This window comes from Colletotrichum fioriniae (assembly GCF_027942845.1).
Source record: "Colletotrichum fioriniae strain IMI 355084 chromosome Unknown scaffold_1, whole genome shotgun sequence".
Classification (NCBI taxonomy): Eukaryota; Fungi; Ascomycota; class Sordariomycetes; order Glomerellales; family Glomerellaceae; genus Colletotrichum; species Colletotrichum fioriniae.
Window position 1 is genome coordinate 1,901,903 of NW_027076837.1, and position 20,831 is coordinate 1,922,733.

The following is a 20,831-nucleotide window of genomic DNA, read 5'->3' on the forward strand; positions in this document are numbered from 1 at the left end:
GCGAGAATGTGGGCATCACAAGTTGATTTTTGTATTGAGTAAAAGGGGTTGGCCGATGCGATTCTGTAGTAGCTGTCGTTCCGAGGTTCATTCCGTATCGATCAGCACTCTTTCTTGATCTGCAAAATGGAAATGGAGATGAAGCATAACGACACAGACTGGGCGGAAAAGGCAAGACTTTTGATTTGAGTACAATACCCCTTTTGTAGCGAAATGGTAAAAAGTATCAATTGTGTTACACAGCAGGTGCGATGAGGCCACAAGTGGCAAAACTGATGCTTCTCTCCAAAATAACAAGGCCAAGGTTCTAAATTGCTCTGGCAATCAATCTGATCTGTCTAGACTGGATCTAGTTGTGCTTTTTCGTGCCCGGCTCTCTGGAGAGTCTTGAAGGTGTTCTATGTCCCCTTTAGAAAAAAACATTTCGCCAAACCCCAAGATGCTTCCCGTCGTATCCTAGTCGCAAATGAGTTGAGGGTGGTGGGTAGCTTGAAGGTGGGGGTGTGTGATTTGGGTTTCCGTGTCGCCGCAAAAATCCATGAGCCGACTCCGTATAGGTAGTGTTCACAAGAAAAAAAACACCCTTTCTCTCTCCAGTGTTCCTCAATAGTTGTTGCCCTGTGTTTTCCCAATATTCCGTCATGTCTCAAAGGTCGTATCTCTCGTGTCATTACACCCCCCGAGGTCGCCCCCAAGGTGATGTTGTGTTGTGGGTATATGGTTTTTATGGTATCTGTAATTTGCTCAGGTCGAGTCCTCGGAAGCTTGGGCCTCGGCGGCCTTCTTGGCCTTTTGTCTCTCTTCCTCTTCGGGAGTGAGGGTCTTGAGCTGAAGGGCGTGGATCCCACCCTCGCGGGCCATCTCCTCGCGCAAGAGGGCGTAGACCATACGGTGGCGGGCGGACTGCATCTTGGACCTGAAAGACTCGGAGGTAATGACAAGTCTGCGTGACGGCTGTTAGTCAAAAGAGATCTCGGACCGAGAAATGGCAAGGTCTGATTTGTCGTACCTGAAGTGTGTTTCCTTGGAGGTGCTACCAGCCATGGCCTTGTGGTGGCTATGGAGGTGGGAGTCGTTGTAGATTTCGAGGGTGGTGGGGGAGAAGGCAGCGGTCACCTGTGGTTCGGTCAGCAACGTTGGCTCATGGACAAGAAGACTGTCTCAAGGGCAGGATATCTTACCTTGGACCGAATAGCGTCCTCAACGGGGTTGGTGGAAGCCATAGTTCCGTGGGGTCTGGCAGCGCCCGAGAAGCCGAGGGCGTATCTTCGCAACATTGGTGTGTGTAGGTGTGTAGTTCCTCCGGTCAAGCTACTCCCAATCCTGCCGACAAAGGGGCGGAATGTGTTCATGGGGAGTAGAAGGGGAGGAGGAAAGAAGAGAAGAGGGAAGGAGGTTTTCAAGTAGAAAAAAAAAGTAGGATGCGACGGCGTGCGGCGTGCGGCAGCGTGCGTCGACCGAGAAGCGGTAAGGAGGTGTAGAAACTGGACAGGGGAGAATAAGAAAGCTGCCCTTGCGCTGGTGTGTAGTGTACGGATACCGGTGTGCGGTGTGGGTTGTGGTTTGCTGTGATTTGCTAGCCCAACAGCTTTTTTTCGGTTTAGGTAGAGAGCGACGAGAGCGGGAAGCAGAGGAATGGAGCCGCTGCGCTGCTGCGTGTGCAAAAGGTACGGTGTGCAAAAAGTGTGACCCTGGAACTTGGGACTGGGAGCCGAAGCATGGATGATGGGAGATGGGGGTGGCGCTGGTGGGTTGACGCTTGACAGAGAGGAGAGACCGAGAGAGAGGAACGAGGAGGAGGAGGATGAGTGGATGATGGAGAATAGCCCAAAGCGACAATGGAGGCAGACCCCGGCCAGGTAAGGTACGTCGTGGGAAAAAAAAAAGAAGGTAGAGGAGATTCGGTGTATCGGTGAGAAAAGAGCGGACATGCGGGATGGGCTTGGCAGGCAACATGGCACATGCGTCCCGGCCAATCAGCAGACCGGGGGCCTTGCCTCTGTCCTTCCGGTTGGTAACCGGAGGACCCGCACCGGGGAGGCACTTCCAAACTTCCTTCCAGCACCACTGCACCACTGCACCACTGCACCAGACAGCGGTGCGATGAGACGAGACGGCCAGCATGTCCCAAGTTCCTTCTCATCCTAAGGTACCTCAACGTGCAGTACATTCTTTTTTGTTGTTGGCTTTTTTGGTGGTCTGCGGTAGTCTACCTATGGGTAAAGGCAGGCAAACCTTGCTTACCTGACGGACGCCTTCTTTCTCGTATTTTCAGCACTTTCCTCCACGGACACGCGCACAATGCTACAAGCAAGTAAGATGGAGGGGGGAAAAAAGAGTCAGCCATTGCCACTCATTTCCTGGTTGGGTTGTATTTTTGGCCTCTCATGTCTTGGAGACATGACTGACTTGCAACTTCCTCCCAGATTTCCCCGCCGACCTCGTGTCAGTGTATGAGGTGGTCGACCGAGTTAGCTTTGCTTTTGCAGTAAGTGCGTGTCAGTGACTCTCTCTCTCTCTCTCTCTCTCTCTCTCTCTCTCTCTCTCTCTCTCTGTTATGCCCACCGCCCTTTTTTGTTTTTGCTTCTTGGAACCCTCCACGCACCTAGCTTACCAGACCCCGGGAGGCCTTACCGTCCCATGTTTCTGAGTGGTCCGAAGACGCTAACGCGCGTTGAGATTAGGTGGACCAACAAGAACACCTAGAACAACTGGGGAACGACGGAACACAGAGCAAGCAACAACAGCACATGGGCACCCGACACACCTCCAGGGCCTTGGATGACTCCTCAGCCCTCGTGCCCTGCCTGTTGGCTCCATTCTGCTCACCGCGTGTTTCCTGAACGATGCCACAGACGCCTTTTGCGGCTTGCCATCCGTATCCGTACCCGAGCCCCAAAATTCCAACCCCCAACCCTCGTCACCACGCATCAAAAAGGCCAGAGTCGGTCCCTCTTCTTACTCGAAAAAGTACGGATAGACTTGGAGTGATGGAGCCTTGAGCCACGCAGCAAGTGGCAGGGCACCCATTCATCATTGGGCACCTGATCATCTAGATCTCTCGGTTCCAGAATACCAGCTGTTCGCTCACAATGTCGCCAATGCATGCGGGCGGGGAAACCAAGAGCACTCTTTGGGGAGAGCTTCCAGGCACCTTGCATGGATATCGAATGTAGTGACGTGTGGTACGGTAACATTGTCGGTCGGCAGCGGGCAGAGATGCAGCAGACTTACCACCACTACAACCACCACCAGTGACCACGACCACAACAGCCAAGCGAGAGAGAGAGAGAGAGCAGAACCGTCGAGAGGACCGCAGGTAACTTTACCTTGGCACACTTGAATACCTGTCAACCTCGGAGGTTTACCCACACGCTATACAATGGAGGGACGGATAGGTAGGCAGAGGTTGGTGCCGCTTGGGAAACGTCGGCCGCTTCGAACGGTTCCCCCACCGCTAGACATCCTAGGGCCAGGAACGGATACATTGGACGTGGACCGATGGATGCATCACGGCATCTACGCAGTAAATACCAATACCTGATCCCCAGGCGCTGGGCCGTGAAAGCGCACCAACAACCCACGGTGCCACAGTCCAATATCCACGCAGGCGCACACACCATCTGACGGGTTTCCTTTCCGTGTCTCTGGTTTTCACACCTTCAACTCCGGAGCTCCATAAAAGAGTCAAGCCTCAACTAGAGGGAAGGGAGCTGCTAGGATGTCCGGGTAAGCCACACTCAACCACCCAAGTTTTCCGTCCGGTCTTCGGCAGATCCTGCCGGCGGTCCTGCAGGGAGAAGTCCGATCCGGGACCTGACAGAAGCCAAAAAATATTACCAGTCTATACCACCACACACACACACACACACACACACTCACGCACCCAAACTGCAATCCCACGCCAACAGCTGCCGCGACCAGATCCGAGGGCAACCATTCGCAACTCCCGGGGTCCGTTCCCCCCTCCCCCCAATATCCACCCCGTCACAGCGCCGTGTTCCCGATCCTCCTTTAATCATAACGCAATTGATAACGACGCATATCTATTTCCCCTCCTCCTCCCCCCACCCCCATGTTGGCCTCCGGTTTACGGAATGTAGCTCGACGGCCCGGCTGCTGCTGCTGCTGCCGAATATCCCCCTTCTCAGCCTTTGCCGCCGCCGCCGTCGCCGGTACTACAGCTTCCGCAAGCTTCAACCTCTCCCGTCCCGTGTCCCGATCCTTTGCTGCCGCCCGCGCATCGCAAACCGCAAGAATGGCTTCAACAACGACATCCCTCCCAAGGATCCCTCTCTTCGAGGCCATTTCCAGGCATGACCCCGAGTCCACGGCTGTAATACACTCCTTGTCCGGCCGCCGCTTCAAATACGGAGAGCTCCTTGGCGACGTGCGCCGCGCGCGGGAAAAGCTCTTGGATTCAGCGGGCAAGTCGGATCTCAATGGCGAGCGCATTGCATTCTTGGTAGAGAACAGTTACGACTATGTAGGTAAGCCAAGTCGCATACCCCTTACATTACAGCTCTTAGATTTCTTTGGCTGCATCCCAAGCAATGCGCCTCGGTTCTAACACTTGCTTGATTCCTAGTGACCCTCCTCGCCGCCTTCGCCGCGCGATCTATCGCCGTACCTCTTTCCCCGGCCTTCCCCGCTGCCGAGCTTCAATACATCCTGAACCAGAGCGAAGCGTCATTGCTCGTGTCTTCGGCCAAGTTCGCAGCCAAAGCAAAGGAGGTCCTCGCCACAGAGCTCGTCTCGAACCCTACGCAAGTCGAGCTCCAGAAGCACCTCGGTGGCAGCGCGCATGAGCAAGTTGAACTTGACAATTCCGATGCCGACGGTGCAGGCATGATGCTGTACACTTCCGGCACCACCAACCGACCGGTTCGTCGCCCTCTTTCCGAACTCATGTGGCACCTTCGAGCAGAATCACTAACTCTCTACCCTAGAAAGGCGTTCTCCTTCCCCAGTCCGTCCTGACGGCGCAATCCAAATCCCTAATCGAAGCATGGAACTATACCCCGGCGGATCACCTCCTCCACGTCCTCCCCCTTCATCACATCCACGGCACGGTCAATGCTGTCCTCACGCCGCTCCTGTCAGGCTCCACTATCGAGTTCATGTTCCCCTTCAACGCCGACGCGGTCTGGAAGCGCCTCGCCGCGCCCTACATCACTTCCAACGGCACAAACGGTGTAAACGGTACCAACGGGGTCAATGGAACCAATGGCACAAACGGGACACACAAGAACATCGCAAAGGAGAAGATCACCTTCTTCACCGTTGTGCCAACGGTCTACTCCCGCCTCCTCGCAACCCACAAACTCCTCGCCCTTGACCCCGCCGAGCCCACACGAGAAGCCGTCTCCCCGCGCAACATGCGCCTCGCCATCTCCGGCTCAGCCGCTCTCCCGACGCCTATCAAGGAGGCCTGGAAGACCTTGTCCAAGGGCAACGTCCTCCTCGAACGGTACGGCATGACGGAGGTCGGCATGGCCCTCTCCTGCGGTCTTGATTTCGCCGACCGCGTCGACGGCAGCGTCGGCTGGCCCTTGCCCGGCGTCGAAGCCCGCCTCGTCGATATGGACACCGGCCTGGTCATCCCTCCCGGCGAAGACGTCGACCCCAAAACAGGCCGTGAGCGCTCCGGCGAAATCCAGCTCCGAGGTCCTACAATCTTTAAAGAGTACTGGCGCAACCCCGAGGCGACAGCCAAGGAGTTCGTCGAAGGCGAGGACGGCAGAGGGAAGTGGTTCAAGACGGGCGACGTCGCCGTCCGGAGACCGGTCCCGAACGCGGGGCTCAACGCCGCGCAGGTGTCCTGGGCCAAGGGCGACATGTACTTTATCCAGGGCCGCAAGAGCGCCGACATCATCAAGACGGGCGGCGAGAAGGTCAGCGCCCTCGAGGTCGAGCGCGAGCTGCTCTCCCTCCCCGAGGTGGCCGAGGCCGCCGTCGTCTCTGTCCCCTCGGGCAAGTGGGGCTCCAAGGTCGGCGCCGTCGTCATCCTCAACACGGACGTCGTCCCACACTGGTCCCCGATGGCCATGCGGAGGGCCCTCCGGGATCGGCTCGTCAACTACAAGATTCCCCAGGTGCTCAAGGTCGTCGACCACATCCCGCGCAACGCCATGGGCAAGATCAACAAGAAGCAACTGGTCCAGGCCGTCTTTGAGGACCAGTTTAGCGGTGATGAATTGTAAGAATAAGTGGCTACTGGTGCATGGATACTGCTCTACTCACCTCATAATGTGAGATTCACATATACCTGTTTAACTAGGACACGGCGGAATGTTGCATAGAATTTAGATAAAATATATACCTTATTGAGCATTGCCCCCATTTACTGCGCACCCTTTTCGAAGTGAGATTGTAGGGATGAGATAGACCTCCCAAGATGATATCTTTTTGCGAAGGGAAAGCATAATTAACCCCTTTCACTTCATAAAGGGTGCGCGCACCAGGGCATTCTGGCCTAAACCTAGGTATCTATTCCGGATATTTCGCATCCGCCTATGTACTATCGATCATGGCCGTCTAGAAGTTCCATAAAACCCATTGATCTCTTTTTTCGTTCTCAGCAAACGCCTTCGTCGAGCTCCAAGGACTGTCATAAGAGAGAACTTTTTCCGCCCCAGAGATGCGTTATCATCGATGCATAGCGTAGCATTGCCCCCGTATTCCCCCCACTGGCATCAGGCAAAAAAATAAAAAAAATGAAGTCGGCTGAGAAAGTGCAACGAGAAGTGATATCGTGCAGACGGAAGTCGGCCTTCTCGATAGGTAGTGGAGCCCATCGGTTCCAATAAAATGCGTTGGTGAGCATGTGGTGCAAGCTTGTGTAATTCGTTTCTGTGGTTTTTTCAGAGGCTATGTCCATCGCTTTAGACAGTGTGTTTGGCCTTTGCACGGCTGCTTCCGCTGTGTGCGCTGTCCGTGTGGCCGGAGAACTCGACAACCTCGTTGGCGGGGAGGTTCAGAATGTCCTTGAAGCGCTTGCCGATGTTCAGCAGGATGTCACGGCCCTTATCCTGCGAACGTCCCTTGCCACCAGCCACATCTCCGTCACCACGTCCAGGAATGCTCTTGCCAATGGTACGGGTCCAGACACCGATACGGAAGAAAGCCTTGCGGACGTTGACGACAACACCCATGACCTCTCCGTCGTCCTCAGCCTCGAGGGTCTCGCCAATAGCGGCCAACATGACGTGAAGCCAGAGATCGTCGATGGGGATGCTGCGCTTCTCCTTGAACTGGTAGGACCACTTGCCGCCATGCTTGTTCTGGGCATCCTCCCACTCGGGGCGGACGCCGGCCTTGAAGAGATGGTAGTCGGACTTGAGGGCAAGCTCGGAGACAGGGGCGATATTGTTCTGGTCAATGGTTAGCGAGCGATAAGAGGGGCCGCGAGGAAGGAATGTGCACGTACATAGACACCCCAAAACTCCTCGACTGAGTTGAAGGTGATGACCTCCTTCAGAAGATCATTCCAGTTGTCGCCCTGATCCATGTTAATATTTGGCCGCTTGCCATTTTCAACCTGGATAGACGGACCTTTCCACTGGGGGGCTTGGTGAACCAGAGAGTCCACTTGTTTTGCAGAGGGTGCTTGACGTTGAAGTTCTCCTTGTCGTGGAAAACGGTAACGGGCTTCTCCGAGTCATTCTCCTTGGTCTCGCTCTTCTCACCACCCTCGGGGGAGATGGGAATGGTGGAGAGGTCGACCTGCTGGTCGGGGTTCGTGGGTGTTTGCACAGAAGTCGCCATCGTGAATGGATTTGTTGTGATGTTTTCGGGCTGATTACGGATCGGACCGATGAGGGGTAGGATAGGTCGTCAGAGGCGCTGGGAAGCAATCTCTGGAGGAAAATACGAGTTAGGCTATCTCAAGATTGAAGAAGCCAAAGGGAAAAGAGGTCGCTGTTCGCGGTTGTAAGGTGGAAGAGTTGGAAAGTGGGAGGGTTCCGCACGAGAGTGGCTGAAGGTGGTGGTGACGACGGTTGCTCGCTTCACTGTTGGGAAAGTACTGGAGGGCGATTGCTTCCTTCCAGGTATTCGGATGTGGGGGAGATTCCGACGTTGCGCCAGGCAAGTCAGCAAGGATCGGAAAGGGCGGATTAGAGGAAAGATTTAGAACGGGCGGTGACGTTCTATTATTTTTTTCGTGGGGAGACGACGAAGTCGAGAATTGGGAAGTTGCGATGGGTTTTGCACTTTGCGAGGGATTGCGCTCAGCAAACAGAAGTCTGAGTCTGCGAGCGAGAGCCTTTCCAGTCGCAAAAAAATGCCCAAGCGGGCTTGGCCAACGGGAGGGGAGCAAGGCGTCGAAAAAGTGGGGTATAGCAAGGTGTACCTCAGTACCTTCTTGGTGGGCGAGGCCTAGGTTTTTTTTATTTTTTGCGCAGGGCACCTCACAATTACGACCTAGCACAACTGCCACACCAAGCACGTAAGGCAGATGCCCACCCACTCAGTGAGGTGCGGTCCCGGGGTGCTAGTTAGGGCGGAGGGAAAAACCCCCGGCATCAGTAGGATTCCAGGTGAGAGCGGAGGCGAGGTGACCTAGCCTGATGGATACCGTCCCCTTACCTCAGGTTTCTCAAGAAGTGAAGGAGACGAAAAGTCCAGGGCAAGGTCAGTCTGGTCCCATTCAAGACCAGGTTTGCGGAAGTTTAAACAGCCCAGTGGATGTCATTTGCTCCAATAGTAGCACTTGTCAGGCTACAAACCTTGTAACTCCGTGTCGTTTTGTGAGGCTCGTTGAATGTCTGTCTTCAACGCCATGCAATCCGTTTCGCCAATATTGAGTTGCTTTTCCCCCTTTCTGTCTTCTCAAAACTAGCGGTCTAATAGCAGTATTGAACTGTTCATGTTGACTTTTGGCTTACGTTGCCTGTCGTTGCTCAAGGCTGATAAGTCAGATTACTTTCCTTTACTGCCTTCAAACTCAGCCACGTCCAACAGCTCAGACGAAGCTTCCGACTCCTAGGGTTGTGCTTGCTACTTTTCTGCTCCTGTCATCCGGATTGTTCCTCCTATTTCCTGTTTCTAACTCTCGCCCTTCGACCAGCTGTTTGCAGCCTTTTGCAGTTGTGACGGTTGTCTCCGTACTCGGCCAGAACCGAGCGCCGCCTCCTGACCCCTTCTCCTTGCCCCTTCCTACGCCAAAAGACACATCCTTGTTTCGACATCACGCCTTTTTCTGGCCTCGAGGCACTGCCTTCATATTTTTGGCTTTAACCTGCGGGTGAACTTTCCAGAAGCTCTCCCGGGTCTCTTCCGTTGCCAATCACAGCCAATGACTTGAAATGCTATTGTTTCTTATGAGGCTCCCACCCCTCTCGAATTATGTGACCTGCGAATTAGGTGGCCTGAGCAAAATTCCTTCATCATGAGTCAAACGACACGCGAACTAGGCATCTTTCCCGTCACCCTCTACCACCCTCTTCTGCACTCGAAAACTCAAGCGAGTCGACCTCGGCTTGAAGCGGTGATGGCTCTGGGGTTCGTTTCGGCCAGGCCGCTCTGCTTGTTTCAGTCATTGCACACTCCGCCCCACTTGCATCGAGGCTCTATTGACGTCGTCTCTCAATGAATAGAGGGTACTTTCATTATGGAAGAGCTGCATTGTGCTCATCGGTATTGAGTGGAAGACACAGGATACTTGCTCTGCTTACTCTCATGCTCCTCTATTACATCGTCAGTCAAAGAGCTAGGATGGGAATGCAGGGTGAATGAAGGATGAGCTGCCTTTGTTCCGCTGCGTAGCTGCCAGGCGGCCATATACATCCCCTGTACCTCGTGGGAAATTTTATATTAGGTCCACAGCATCAGATGCCAACATGTTGGAGACAAACAACAATGGCATCGATGATCATGACCGAGTGTTCTTTGTCGAGCACCTTCCCTTGAATCCTCACAAGGACGGCAACTGAAGCTATGGAACACAGCGGCCTGTTTAGGTTGCAGAGCATGCTCGTATGACAAGACTGTTGAGAAAGTAGGGTGATACTCATAAAACCGAGCCAGCGCTGTAAAAGACGCAGCCGCGATGTACAAACAGCTTCAATTATTATCAATAGCAATAACATTTCCTGAGCAATTCATACGCATTTGGCAGCTTTCGACCATCTAGAGTTTCGTCGACCAATCCATATCCACTCATCGAAACTCTGGAGCAACATAGAACGTTTGAATCGATCTTCGAAGCCCTAGAAATGGCGCAAAGGTACCCGAGTTCACATGGCCCGAATTGTAGCGAGGCTTGCAGTTCGACGGCGCAACAGAACAGAAAGAACACGAAAGCAAATTCATCAGCAACTAGAACATTTGCCTCCAAAGACCTCAAAGAATTGGAAGGATTTTGCCCCGAACGACTCGTTCTGGAATGGGGCCTTCCACGTTCTTCACTTACAGACGACTTCTTTACACATCACTATGCCGCCATCATATCAAACATCAATCTCCACGCAAAGCAGATCTTCGAAGTTGGCGATGTTCCGCCTCCAGGGCCCGTATGGTCCGTAGTTACTGGCGACCAGAGTTCGGAATTGGAACGTACTATTGAGAAGGTTGCCCGGCCAGATCCCCGTGACAAGGGCCCTTGGGATGATCTGATTGCCTGCAACTACAAACGGATACTCGTCATGAGGGCCTTTTTCTTGAAACTTTTCGAGGAACAAATATTCTCACTTCAGCTGTTTGGCGCAGACAACCAACAGCGACTTTCACTACTCCATCAAGACAAGCAGTTTATCAAGACCGAAGGTTGGTTTTCCCCCTTGTACCCAAGGAACCACAAACAAGACACAGCAATTGATTGCCTACTAGGTTTCAGGCGATCGCAATTGAGAGCGAAAACGGTGGAAATGCTATTGGAAGAGAATCATGGCCTGCCACCTCTGTTTTGGAAGCAGGTGGACCATTATACCATGAAGACCTTCTTGCTCATAAGGCCAATCCTGACCTGGGTGAGGATGACCTGGCCCGAGAATGGCCCAAACCCGTCCATCCGGTCAATCTTCCAGATGATTCACCACGACGTGGCCTACGCGGCTTGGCTTTCCGTCAACATTCGGCTATCACCCGAGGTTCTTCACTTTGAATGGCGCGAGCCCGACGAACTCTATGTGCCGGGCGACTTTGAGATCCCCGATCCAGGAGTACTGCCAATACCATCCAACGCCTTACTGAGCCCGACGTCTCATGGGTTTGTCGCTTCGACGAGTCGATTCAGAGAACCGCCGATAGAGCCACCGTTGTCGAGAGTGCTAATTTCCTTTGTCCCCGTCGTTCAGAGAATCTCGCTCGTCGAGGGTGCCAATGGAGAAGAGCCCATTGGTAGCCAGAGGAAAAGGTTGTTGGAGTCTCGGACGGCCTACTATACCCTCTGGCGCCACACGGATGAGGTCAATCCATCGCCGGGCTCGCTTGTCGACCACGCATGTGAGATGAGGCGACCCAAACCGACATACTTCTCTGCGATCGTCCGTCCATTATTCTGGCAGCTTTTGGTGTACACTTTGATTATTCAACTCTTGAGATACATCTACCAACTGCGGGACGAGTACATCAAGCGGAGCAATGAGGGTGGGACGGTCTCTGCGTACGATCCGTCGTCCGGTCGTGCTGGGACCGATCAGGGTGTTCAGGAGTTTGGCTTTACCCGGTAGCTTTGACTGGGCCTGGAGTGGTGAATTTTCGGCGTTGATGGCGCGGCATATACGTGAGAATCAGGTGGACATTTGCTTGAGTCGACGACAACTGAGCGGGCAATAGAATTTAAGATTCCTTACCAAATGTCACTCAGGGGAATTAACAGACATGTGAGCTGTTGTAGTTGATTTAGGGCAACGTTGAGGAGGTTTGATGAAGAGGATCACTGCCAGCCTACGATGGCACATTCTCTTACAACCCATGAGCAAGGAGGACTGAAAATGGTCTCAGGCGCACTCTAGTCACCTCACTCATCCAGCACGTCATCCCATAAACCAAAAATGGACGTCCTAGCTAATGCTAAGGCAGAACCAACAAAAGAATTGCGTCGAGGGGGAATCGAACCCCCGGCTCCCCGACGCTGCTTGATGGCAACGGAGAATTTTACCACTAAACCATCGACGCAGATGATCAGAAGTCCGGAAATTGAAGCCGGACGAGGTGGTTGGGGACTGGACGACGAGAAGGTGATTATATTCCGAGGAAGGCAGATGACGGTTGTGTGTGGGGAGCGAGGGTTCGTGCATGAGGGTTTCGGTGGGCTCGCGAATTGCTGTTCCCGGGGCGATTAACAGTTGCAAGCGGCGGCAGCTCCACCCGGCTCTGCAACTTGGAACGCGTTGTAAAAACAATGCCCGACAAGAGCAAATTGCCGCGGTCAGAATATCCTGCGCAAGAGGGATGCTTAGATTCAAATCTTGGCCGACATTTTCGGAATATTGTCGGGTTGTTTGTCTGCGAGAAAGAGGTCGGCCGTTCGTCTGAATGGGCAAGCGAGAGCCAATCGTTTGGCAGGCATTGGCAAGTTGGGAAGGACCCCTCCAGGAACTCTGTGAGGGGCTACAGCCAGGTACGAATACACGTGCATGGAGAGTTGGGGACGGTGTCATGGCAAAAAAAAAGGGACTCTCTGGATATTCTGGCTGGGCAACCAACCGATTTCGGGGAGCCCGACATATCTGCATGAAGGTCCATCTTTGGCCGAGCAGTCGCGGAGACAGAAAACAGTTGAGTAGGTAACCATAACCACGGCAACTTGAGACTGATTTCCGCTGGAAGGAAGGGGTCTCCCGTGGGATTGCCACAGAAAGCCGGGAGTCCACTGGTAGGCATCTGGGTTGCTTGTCCAAGTCGAGTCAGGCGGTGAGAAAAGCAATATCATGGATGATGGACCAAGTACTTTGAAATGGTGCTAAGCGCCGGTACCTGCACGAGGGAGGACGAGGAGAAGAGGTAAGCCCAACAAGGCATGTGGACAAGAGGAGCGAGGGGGGAAGGTGTTGCAGGTTGTTGAAATTCAGGATGGGTATTTTAGTATCAATCACGGCCTTCTTTGTCCGGGTTAGCAAACTATTATGTACTTGAAGCCAAAGAAGACAATGTCAACTTTTGTTACTTTTGTAAAGTACCGAAATACAGCCAGGCACCATCAAGAGGCTCTCAAACAGTCTCCCGAGTCGCCGAGTCGGGTGCAGAGCAGGTGGTTGCAACCTGCAGTGAATGGAACTCAACTCATGGAAGTCAACTCCCCCCGCCTGTAGTAAGGAACCTCAGAAGAACAGAGTCGGGTGGCAGTAAGCGAGAAAATGGCGGACCGGGGTGCGATAAGATAAGAAACAGCCCACCAGCAAGGGCCACAGCGGGATGAAATGGCAAAAAAATTGCTTCGCCGCCCTCGAATCTCTCGAATTTTTGTGGCATGGCCCGCGCGCTAGTAGCACGGTCTCAGCGCTGGAGGGGGTGGTCGAGGGTGGTCGTGGGTGGTTGGTGGGGCTAGGGGACCCAGAAAAAAAAAGTCGAAATTGATTTTTTTTCGGCCTTCACAAAAATCCTGTGTTGAGCAACTGGAGCGAAAGAAATTCTTCTTGAAAGGACCCCACGTCGCCCGCCCGCCCTCCTTCACATATCTTTCTCCTCCGCGCAAACCTCCCAACTTCATTCCTCCCCCTCCCCCATTCACACAGGCCGTTTTTTTGTCTTTGTGCATATCAAATCTCTCAAAATGGCGGACGAGGTCTACGATGGTGCCATTGGCATTGACTTGGGTGAGTTTTTATTTTCCTGTTACTACTGATGGATGATGGTTTTTGAGGGGGTGTATTATTTTGTGGCGATACCGGTCGCCGCTCAACTTTGAGGGGTTCGGTCACTTCAAGCATCACGAACAACGTCGCTTCCGCCAGCCTAGCAAATTATCGCCAAACATCAATCAACTATCACGGAAGGAGAGACTCGGGGAGGATTTTTTTCCATTATCGAGAAAAAAAACATGTTAGGCTGACCGAGTATTCTCATCACAGGAACTACCTACTCTTGCGTTGCCACGTACGAGGGTACCAATGTCGAAATCATTGCCAACGAGCAGGGTTCGTTCACTACGCCCTCTTTCGTTTCCTTCACCGACAAGGAGCGTCTGATCGGTGAGGCCGCCAAGAACCAGGCTGCCATGAACCCCATCAACACCGTCTTCGATGTCAAGTGAGTAGCCTCACCGTTTTTCTCCGTCTGCTGTTGCTCCGTGACTCCTGCTTTGGCCGGGGTGGGTGAGAATTTTCCCCGCCCGAGGAGGAGGGGTAATCCGGAGCAATAGTAGAAAGTGAAAAAAAAAAATCCCACAACACAGATCGCTGACCACGCATTCTTTCACAGGCGTCTCATCGGTCGCCGCTTCGATGACCCCACCGTCAAGAAGGACATCGAGTCCTGGCCCTTCAAGGTCGTCGACGAGGGTGGCAACCCCAAGGTCCAGGTCGAGTACCTCAACGAGACTAAGACCTTTTCCCCCCAGGAGGTTTCCTCCATGGTCCTCCTCAAGGTGCGTTCTACTCTATGGAGATGAGACCGGAAATAAAAGCCGGCCATCACACATCTCTTATAACGCGCAGCATGCTGACCCCCTCAACAGATGAAGGAGATTGCCGAGGTCAAGCTTGGCAAGAAGGTCGATAAGGCCGTCATCACCGTTCCTGCCTACTTCAACGACAACCAGCGTCAGGCCACCAAGGACGCCGGTGCCATCGCCGGTCTTAACGTCCTCCGTATCATCAACGAGCCCACCGCTGCCGCCATTGCCTACGGTCTTGGTGCCGGCAAGTCTGGCAAGGAGCGCAACGTCCTCATCTACGACTTGGGTGGTGGTACTTTCGATGTCTCCCTCCTTAACATCCAGGGCGGTGTCTTCACCGTCAAGGCCACCGCTGGTGACACCCACTTGGGTGGTCAGGACTTCGACACCAACCTTCTTGACCACTGCAAGAAGGACTTCCAGCGCAAGACCAAGAAGGACCTCTCTAGCGACCCCCGTGCCCTCCGTCGTCTCCGCACTGCTTGCGAGCGTGCCAAGCGTACCCTTTCCAGCGGTGCCCAGACCACCATTGAGATCGACTCTCTCTTCGATGGCGAGGACTACACCACCCAGATCACCCGTGCTCGTTTCGAGGACCTGAACGCCAAGGCTTTCAACGGTACCCTCGAGCCCGTTGCCCAGGTTCTCAAGGATGCCTCCATGGAGAAGTCCGGCGTTGACGAGATCGTCCTCGTTGGTGGCTCCACCCGTATTCCCCGCATTCAGAAGCTTCTGTCCGAGTTCTTCGACGGCAAGAAGCTCGAGAAGAGCATCAACCCCGATGAGGCTGTCGCCTACGGTGCCGCCGTCCAGGCCGGTATCCTCTCCGGAAAGGCCACCTCCGCCGAGACCGCCGACCTTCTCCTGCTCGACGTCTGCCCCCTGTCCCTTGGTGTCGCCATGGAGGGCAACATCTTCGCTCCCGTCGTCACTCGCGGGCAAAATGTTCCGACTATAAAGAAGGTCTGGACCCCTCGTTTTTCTATCCCGTTTTTTGATTTATTGATTTTTCTCGATTTTTTCTTGGTGTTTTCCCCTGTCCGCGACTCTCGTGGTGATGGGCGCTCTGCTGGCGATGACACTTTCCTCATCCGTGGCAGTGCCTTCCTTTCGTGCGCTTTGCGCATGCAGGAGGAGAACACCCCTTCCTTCCGTTTTCTATTGACCCGCTGCAAAGACCAATCACTAACATCCCACGCAGAGAACCTTCACCACTGTTGCCGACAACCAGCAGACCGTTCAGTTCCCCGTCTACCAGGGTGAGCGTGTCAACTGCGAGGACAACACCTCCCTGGGTGAATTCACTCTTGCTCCCATTCCTCCCATGAGAGCCGGTGAGGCCGTCCTTGAGGTCGTCTTCGAGGTCGATGTCAACGGTATCCTCAAGGTCACCGCCACCGAGAAGACCTCCGGCCGCAGCGCCAACATCACCATCTCCAACTCTGTTGGCAAGCTCTCTTCCTCCGAGATTGAGAACATGATCAACGGTTAGTCCATCTCGCAATCCATTCAATGACACATCAATACTAATCCTCTTCTAGACGCCGAGAAGTTCAAGACCAACGATGAGGCTTTCAGCAAGCGCTTCGAGGCTAAGCAGCAGCTCGAGTCCTACATTGGCCGTGTTGAGGAGATCATCTCCGACCCCACGCTGTCCCTCAAGCTCAAGCGTGGCCAGAAGGACAAGATCGAGCAGCAGGTCTCCGAGGCCATGGCTGCCCTCGAGATCACCGACAGCGGTGCCGACGAGCTGAAGAAGCAGGAGCTCGCTCTCAAGCGTCTCGTGACCAAGGCTATGTCCTCCCGATAAATGCTTCAAAACATGTGAGAAAAATCTCTAGTGTTTTGTTCGCGCGGAGGCTATTTACGGCTTTGATGAGGCCGCTTCAATGCGGTGTATCTGGTTCAACTTTCTTGCGTTTGGGTGGCCGAGCAGATTACGGCCAGGCAGGATGCGAATAATTTGGGTCAGGTGATATCAAAAGGCACTTAAAAGTTCCTCCTTTCTTCCCGCCGCCTTCCTCCCATATACCTCCACAACCCCTTCACACACACACACACACGACACGACACTGGCATGACTCTCAGGCGAGTATGAATGCCTACCAGGTGCCGTCTTCTACGGCTTTCATAGAACTGTAGAAAGGATCAGGGCGACATGAAATGAAATTACGTCTTACTTCAATTTGGTTCGATGTGGTGAATGATGCAATGTGATGCAATGCGATGTCGACATGATGTGAATGCTGCTAACAAGTTTGCGTTTACGGTCTACCAGGCAAGACTTTGCCATCACCATCCCCTTGATTATTCAAATTTTTATTAGTGTCCTAATTGGTGTCCTCATTGGCGTTATTACTAACCGCTCGCCGGTGGTGTAATCATTAGTGAATATCTTGCGAGATGAGGACAGTCATCGGAGCTGACTCCTAAGGTAAGGTATTGTTAAGGAATGTCCCTCGACTAGTTAACGATGGAGTAATATCAAGGTAATAACAAACAGCACGCGATGATCCACGTACAGGAACGGACACCTACTGCTGATGAGCAACTGTACTTTCTTGTCCTTTTTTCATTGGTGATTCTTGTACGGCCACTCTTTTATATCAGCAGCTATTGGTTGGACCGAAGCATGTTGATAGGAATATGTCACGCAAATCAGCGGCCAGTGTAGTCCATTGTGCCACTCATGGGAAGCCTCTTTGTGGGCGTCGTAGGCTTCAGTATGGTCTCGTCTAACGCGGGTCGATTCCCTATACTGAGTTGTTGTGAAAGGCGCTCTGGCGATTGGGCTTTGTGACGGACGAGCTGGTAGTAGCAATTGGCTCGGGAATCCGATATTGAGGTTGGATGTATGTAAACTATGTCCTTTGATCGAAGACGACTGCCTGGTGCATCGGATCGGTTAGGTAAATCATGCTATTCGACCTGTTCGTCTTGATATCATCTCCCGCTTGTAGGTGTTGGGTTCGCCTGGACTACGTTTCCCTCAGATGAAATGCGCTGTGAGTGCGTCTGTTCTCAGTGAGAGTTCGCGGCAAGAAGTGATGCAAGATCCGGGTAGAGCAGCCCCAATGACTTTCCGTCGGCCCTTCCATCAAGCCACGTGTCCCCAGAACCATATTCAAGTCAATAAACCCGCTGAACCTCCGCTACGTATCATATCATGCACCTACACGGATACTCTTCATCATCACATCTCCTATGGCTTTGGGCTAGATACGCCGATTTTAAAGCATCGCGCAAGTCCATCAACATATGCGCAGATAAGATTCAAAGATGCCTAAGTCTGGCGGATCAAAATTGGCATTTGGGCATTTGGAGCGGATGCAGGACCTGGCTGCATGTGATGATCGGTAAAGACTGATATAGGGAAAGGGTGTGTAGAAAAGTATTCGAAGAGGGCGAAAGATCGCTCGTTCACTTAACGAGAAGCTTCACGGTGCAGGCCTAGAGTATTCTGACGGCAACGCGGACGCTTAGGGTCACTGATTCAATGTAACGAGGTCTACACACGAAGTGTACGGGGCTTTTCTAGCCAGTGCGGCAAGACCTGTCAATTCCGGCGGATGTAGAACCTTCGTTCATGCCCTCTACGACACTAGTGAACTTGTTGTAATTCATCTCATTCGGGAATTCCCACATACTATATCTAACGAGACTATTCACGTGAACTTAAGGGGTGATGCACGAGGAATGAAGGCGGACGCAGAAAATGGCTGAGCCATTCCAACCCAGGGGTGCTTTCCCCTGAATCTCAAAGGAATATTTTAATTTCCCCTATAGATCACTATTAGCCCACCTAGATCAGGGAGAAAATGGCTGATGCTACCTATAAAATTCCCGTCAGGCCACTCCGTGCCTCAGGCGGCACAGGAAGGATCATAGGGACCAGAAATGCTTCCTCTGTCACCGACCACGAGTCGAGATGCTTGATCGGGTGACTGCCCCGGTGATGCTCCCGAGGCTTTCAGGCGGCGGTGTTTCGATTCATCATGTGGTCAACCATTTTTTTCGTGGTTCTTCTTATTTTCTCTTACAACGGGAAGGTGTAGACAGGGCCTTGGTATATTTACACCATACAATGGCATAAGTGGGTAGCATAGAGCCGGCAATACGATATCTTTCTGGACCAGTTGCCAACAGAAGGTGGTATGTTCCGAAATAAATTCTTCTTACACCTCATCCCGAAAATTCGTTACACCGACGCCGTCTTATACCATGTCGAATTCCGCAAATCTCCCACTCCTACCCGAAGTATGGCGCTCTCTCTCACCTCAAGAAGCCAGTAAGTAAACACATAATACCTGTTTAGATTTCATCCTAATGAACTCCCTGCCTATCTTAGCTGCATCAATGGCATATGAAAGAAGATGGTGTGAAGTCGAAATAGAACTGACCGGGGCAGAAGCACGATGGCATGGAGTTGGATCGCCACAGTGGGGCCGGATGACCTCGCAGCCAATCACGTAATCAACAACCCCACCTTCTGCCAGTCCCAGTGTCACTACTACTCTCATTCCTCATCCATACTACCACGGCATCTCAATATCTAGTTCCCTGCAGATCTAATCTGATAGGACGCTTTTCTTCCAGAAGTCTTTCATGGGACTACAGGACACCCCCTGCTGATCTTTACTTGTCACTGACCATGTCGGGATCTCGCCAAGATGGCCTCCTGCACCTTCGACCAGTTCTTTGACCTTCCTGTCGAGATCCGGGATCAAATCATCTCCTACCTCTGCGTACTCCCAAATCCAATCCAGATAGGTCCCACGGAATTCTCCGAGATCCCTTTCCCGCACGACCTGCTCCTCTCGCACCCGCTCCTCTACGCCGCCGGCTCCGCCCTCTTCTACGAACAGAACCGCTTCATCCTCAACCTCCAAACGGGGCCCCGCGCCGCCGTCGAGCGCGCCATCTGCGACGGCGGCAGCTCCTGGCTCCTCGGCAACGACCGGGCCCGCCGCCGCGTGAAGCACCTCGAGCTCTCGCCGGGCCGCCTGGGCAACGTCTTCCAGACCCACGTCTCCCCGGCCGTGGCCGACATGATTTTGAACGGCGCCCTGCGGCATCTCAGGCTCGTGCTGTATCCGACGAGCGCCGACAAGATTGTCTTTCACCAGAGCGCCGCCGACGCACAGTCGCGGAGGGCCGCCATCACGCGTCGTGACGACGCCTTTGCTCACTCCAGGCCGTTTCAGGCTCTGCTGCGGCTGCTGGCTGATCCGGACTTGGAGACGGCTGATCTCTACGTGGATCCCATCCACCGTGACTTCTGGTGTGAGTTCCATGAGGGCTTGGCATGCTGTAAGGGACAGCGGAAAGGGCCGTGGCAACTCATCCCGATTGACTGGAGGAGGCTTGCCGCTAGCTACGGCCAGGATCACGAGCTCAGCATCGTTCGGGTGGTGGTCTGATTGCTCATTGGCTTTTCGGGAATCCTTTGCTCATTATTGTGAAGGGCAACAGCGGCTAGGACCGCGTGTAGTCATCCGGTCGCATCGGTATCACGCCGTAAGGCGTCGGCCCTGTTCATTTTGCTCGTTAGAGTTGTCAGCAAGTACGAAATTCGTCCATTGACTCTCCTACATCGTGAGGCGCGAACTCCTTCGATAGAATGCAGTGAGACAACTGCAGCTCAAAGCTATCTTGCGTCCGATATCTTGCAAAAAACCCACAGGCCTTGTACCTCCTGCAGCTTTCATGACCATTTGGACCATAAGGTCCTCGAAAAATTGATTCGACAGAGGTTCTGCGTTCAAGTACGGAGATGCAGCTCAGCATACGATATCCACGGTCCAAAGTACACGAACCAAATGCAAGTCTACCTTTAGGCAGTAATTAAAGGGAAAATGGCAAAAACAACAGGAGCCGACCGAGAATTGAACGCAGGAGTCCTGAAGAGTACGGAGCATCACGCACATATTCAGCACTTCACGGCTTTCACCACTCGGTCACCAGGCCCGATATTTGTTGTTAGGATGGGGAGGGAATAGGCTAATTGTAATTCCTACGGCTTCCAACACTGAGATGAAAGGTGAATAAGAAAAGAAAATCAAGAAATAGGAAAGAGGCTAGGGGGTACTGACCTCACGATTCACGCCCTTCAGTCAACCCGAACTCTGACTTTATTGAAGTATTTGTTTATTTGACCACTGCACCACCTCACACACAGCTCGACCCCATGTCGCCCACCTAGGCGAGCGCTGCTGTGCTGGTGGCAGGAATGGGTTTGAGGGGTGATATATGCCCTTGAGACAGGCACCAT

The 20,831-nt window shown here is 53.2% G+C and overlaps 6 protein-coding genes and 1 non-coding gene across 7 annotated transcripts; 4 read left to right on the forward strand and 3 right to left on the reverse strand.

Moving 5' to 3' along the window:
• Positions 1-744: 744 nt before the first annotated feature.
• uvi31 (BolA domain UV induced protein Uvi31) lies at positions 745-1,277 on the reverse strand (the record flags this gene model as incomplete). The annotated part of the gene is made up of 3 exons (XM_053193401.2): positions 745-943; positions 1,010-1,116; positions 1,182-1,277. 3 exons carry the CDS (start codon positions 1,275-1,277, stop codon positions 745-747), a joined length of 402 nt encoding a protein of 133 aa, XP_053049118.2.
• Positions 1,278-4,258: 2,981 nt separating this feature from the next.
• Positions 4,259-6,203, forward strand: N0V96_000505 (uncharacterized protein; the record flags this gene model as incomplete). The annotated part of the gene is made up of 3 exons (XM_053193400.1): positions 4,259-4,490; positions 4,589-4,884; positions 4,950-6,203. The coding sequence occupies 3 exons, from the start codon at positions 4,259-4,261 to the stop codon at positions 6,201-6,203; spliced, it is 1,782 nt and encodes a 593-aa protein (XP_053049117.1).
• Positions 6,204-6,884: 681 nt separating this feature from the next.
• Positions 6,885-7,767, reverse strand: TIF45 (eukaryotic translation initiation factor 4E; the record flags this gene model as incomplete). Its single annotated transcript, XM_053193399.1, has 3 exons — positions 6,885-7,373; positions 7,430-7,501; positions 7,555-7,767. 3 exons carry the CDS (start codon positions 7,765-7,767, stop codon positions 6,885-6,887), a joined length of 774 nt encoding a protein of 257 aa, XP_053049116.1.
• A 3,164-nt stretch (positions 7,768-10,931) lies between these two features.
• On the forward strand, positions 10,932-11,672 carry N0V96_000507 (uncharacterized protein; the record flags this gene model as incomplete). Its single annotated transcript, XM_053193398.1, has 1 exon — positions 10,932-11,672. The coding sequence occupies one exon, from the start codon at positions 10,932-10,934 to the stop codon at positions 11,670-11,672; it is 741 nt and encodes a 246-aa protein (XP_053049115.1).
• Positions 11,673-12,039: 367 nt separating this feature from the next.
• Positions 12,040-12,120, reverse strand: N0V96_000508. Its single transcript has one exon. It is a non-coding gene; the product is annotated as a tRNA-Gly (tRNA).
• A 1,597-nt stretch (positions 12,121-13,717) lies between these two features.
• Positions 13,718-16,370, forward strand: SSB1 (Heat shock protein ssb1; the record flags this gene model as incomplete). Its single annotated transcript, XM_053193397.2, has 6 exons — positions 13,718-13,760; positions 14,016-14,193; positions 14,365-14,530; positions 14,621-15,523; positions 15,762-16,047; positions 16,102-16,370. 6 exons carry the CDS (start codon positions 13,718-13,720, stop codon positions 16,368-16,370), a joined length of 1,845 nt encoding a protein of 614 aa, XP_053049114.1.
• A 2,860-nt stretch (positions 16,371-19,230) lies between these two features.
• N0V96_000510 (uncharacterized protein) lies at positions 19,231-19,980 on the forward strand (the record flags this gene model as incomplete). The annotated part of the gene is made up of 1 exon (XM_053193396.1): positions 19,231-19,980. The coding sequence occupies one exon, from the start codon at positions 19,231-19,233 to the stop codon at positions 19,978-19,980; it is 750 nt and encodes a 249-aa protein (XP_053049113.1).
• Between the last annotated feature and the right edge of the window lie 851 nt (positions 19,981-20,831).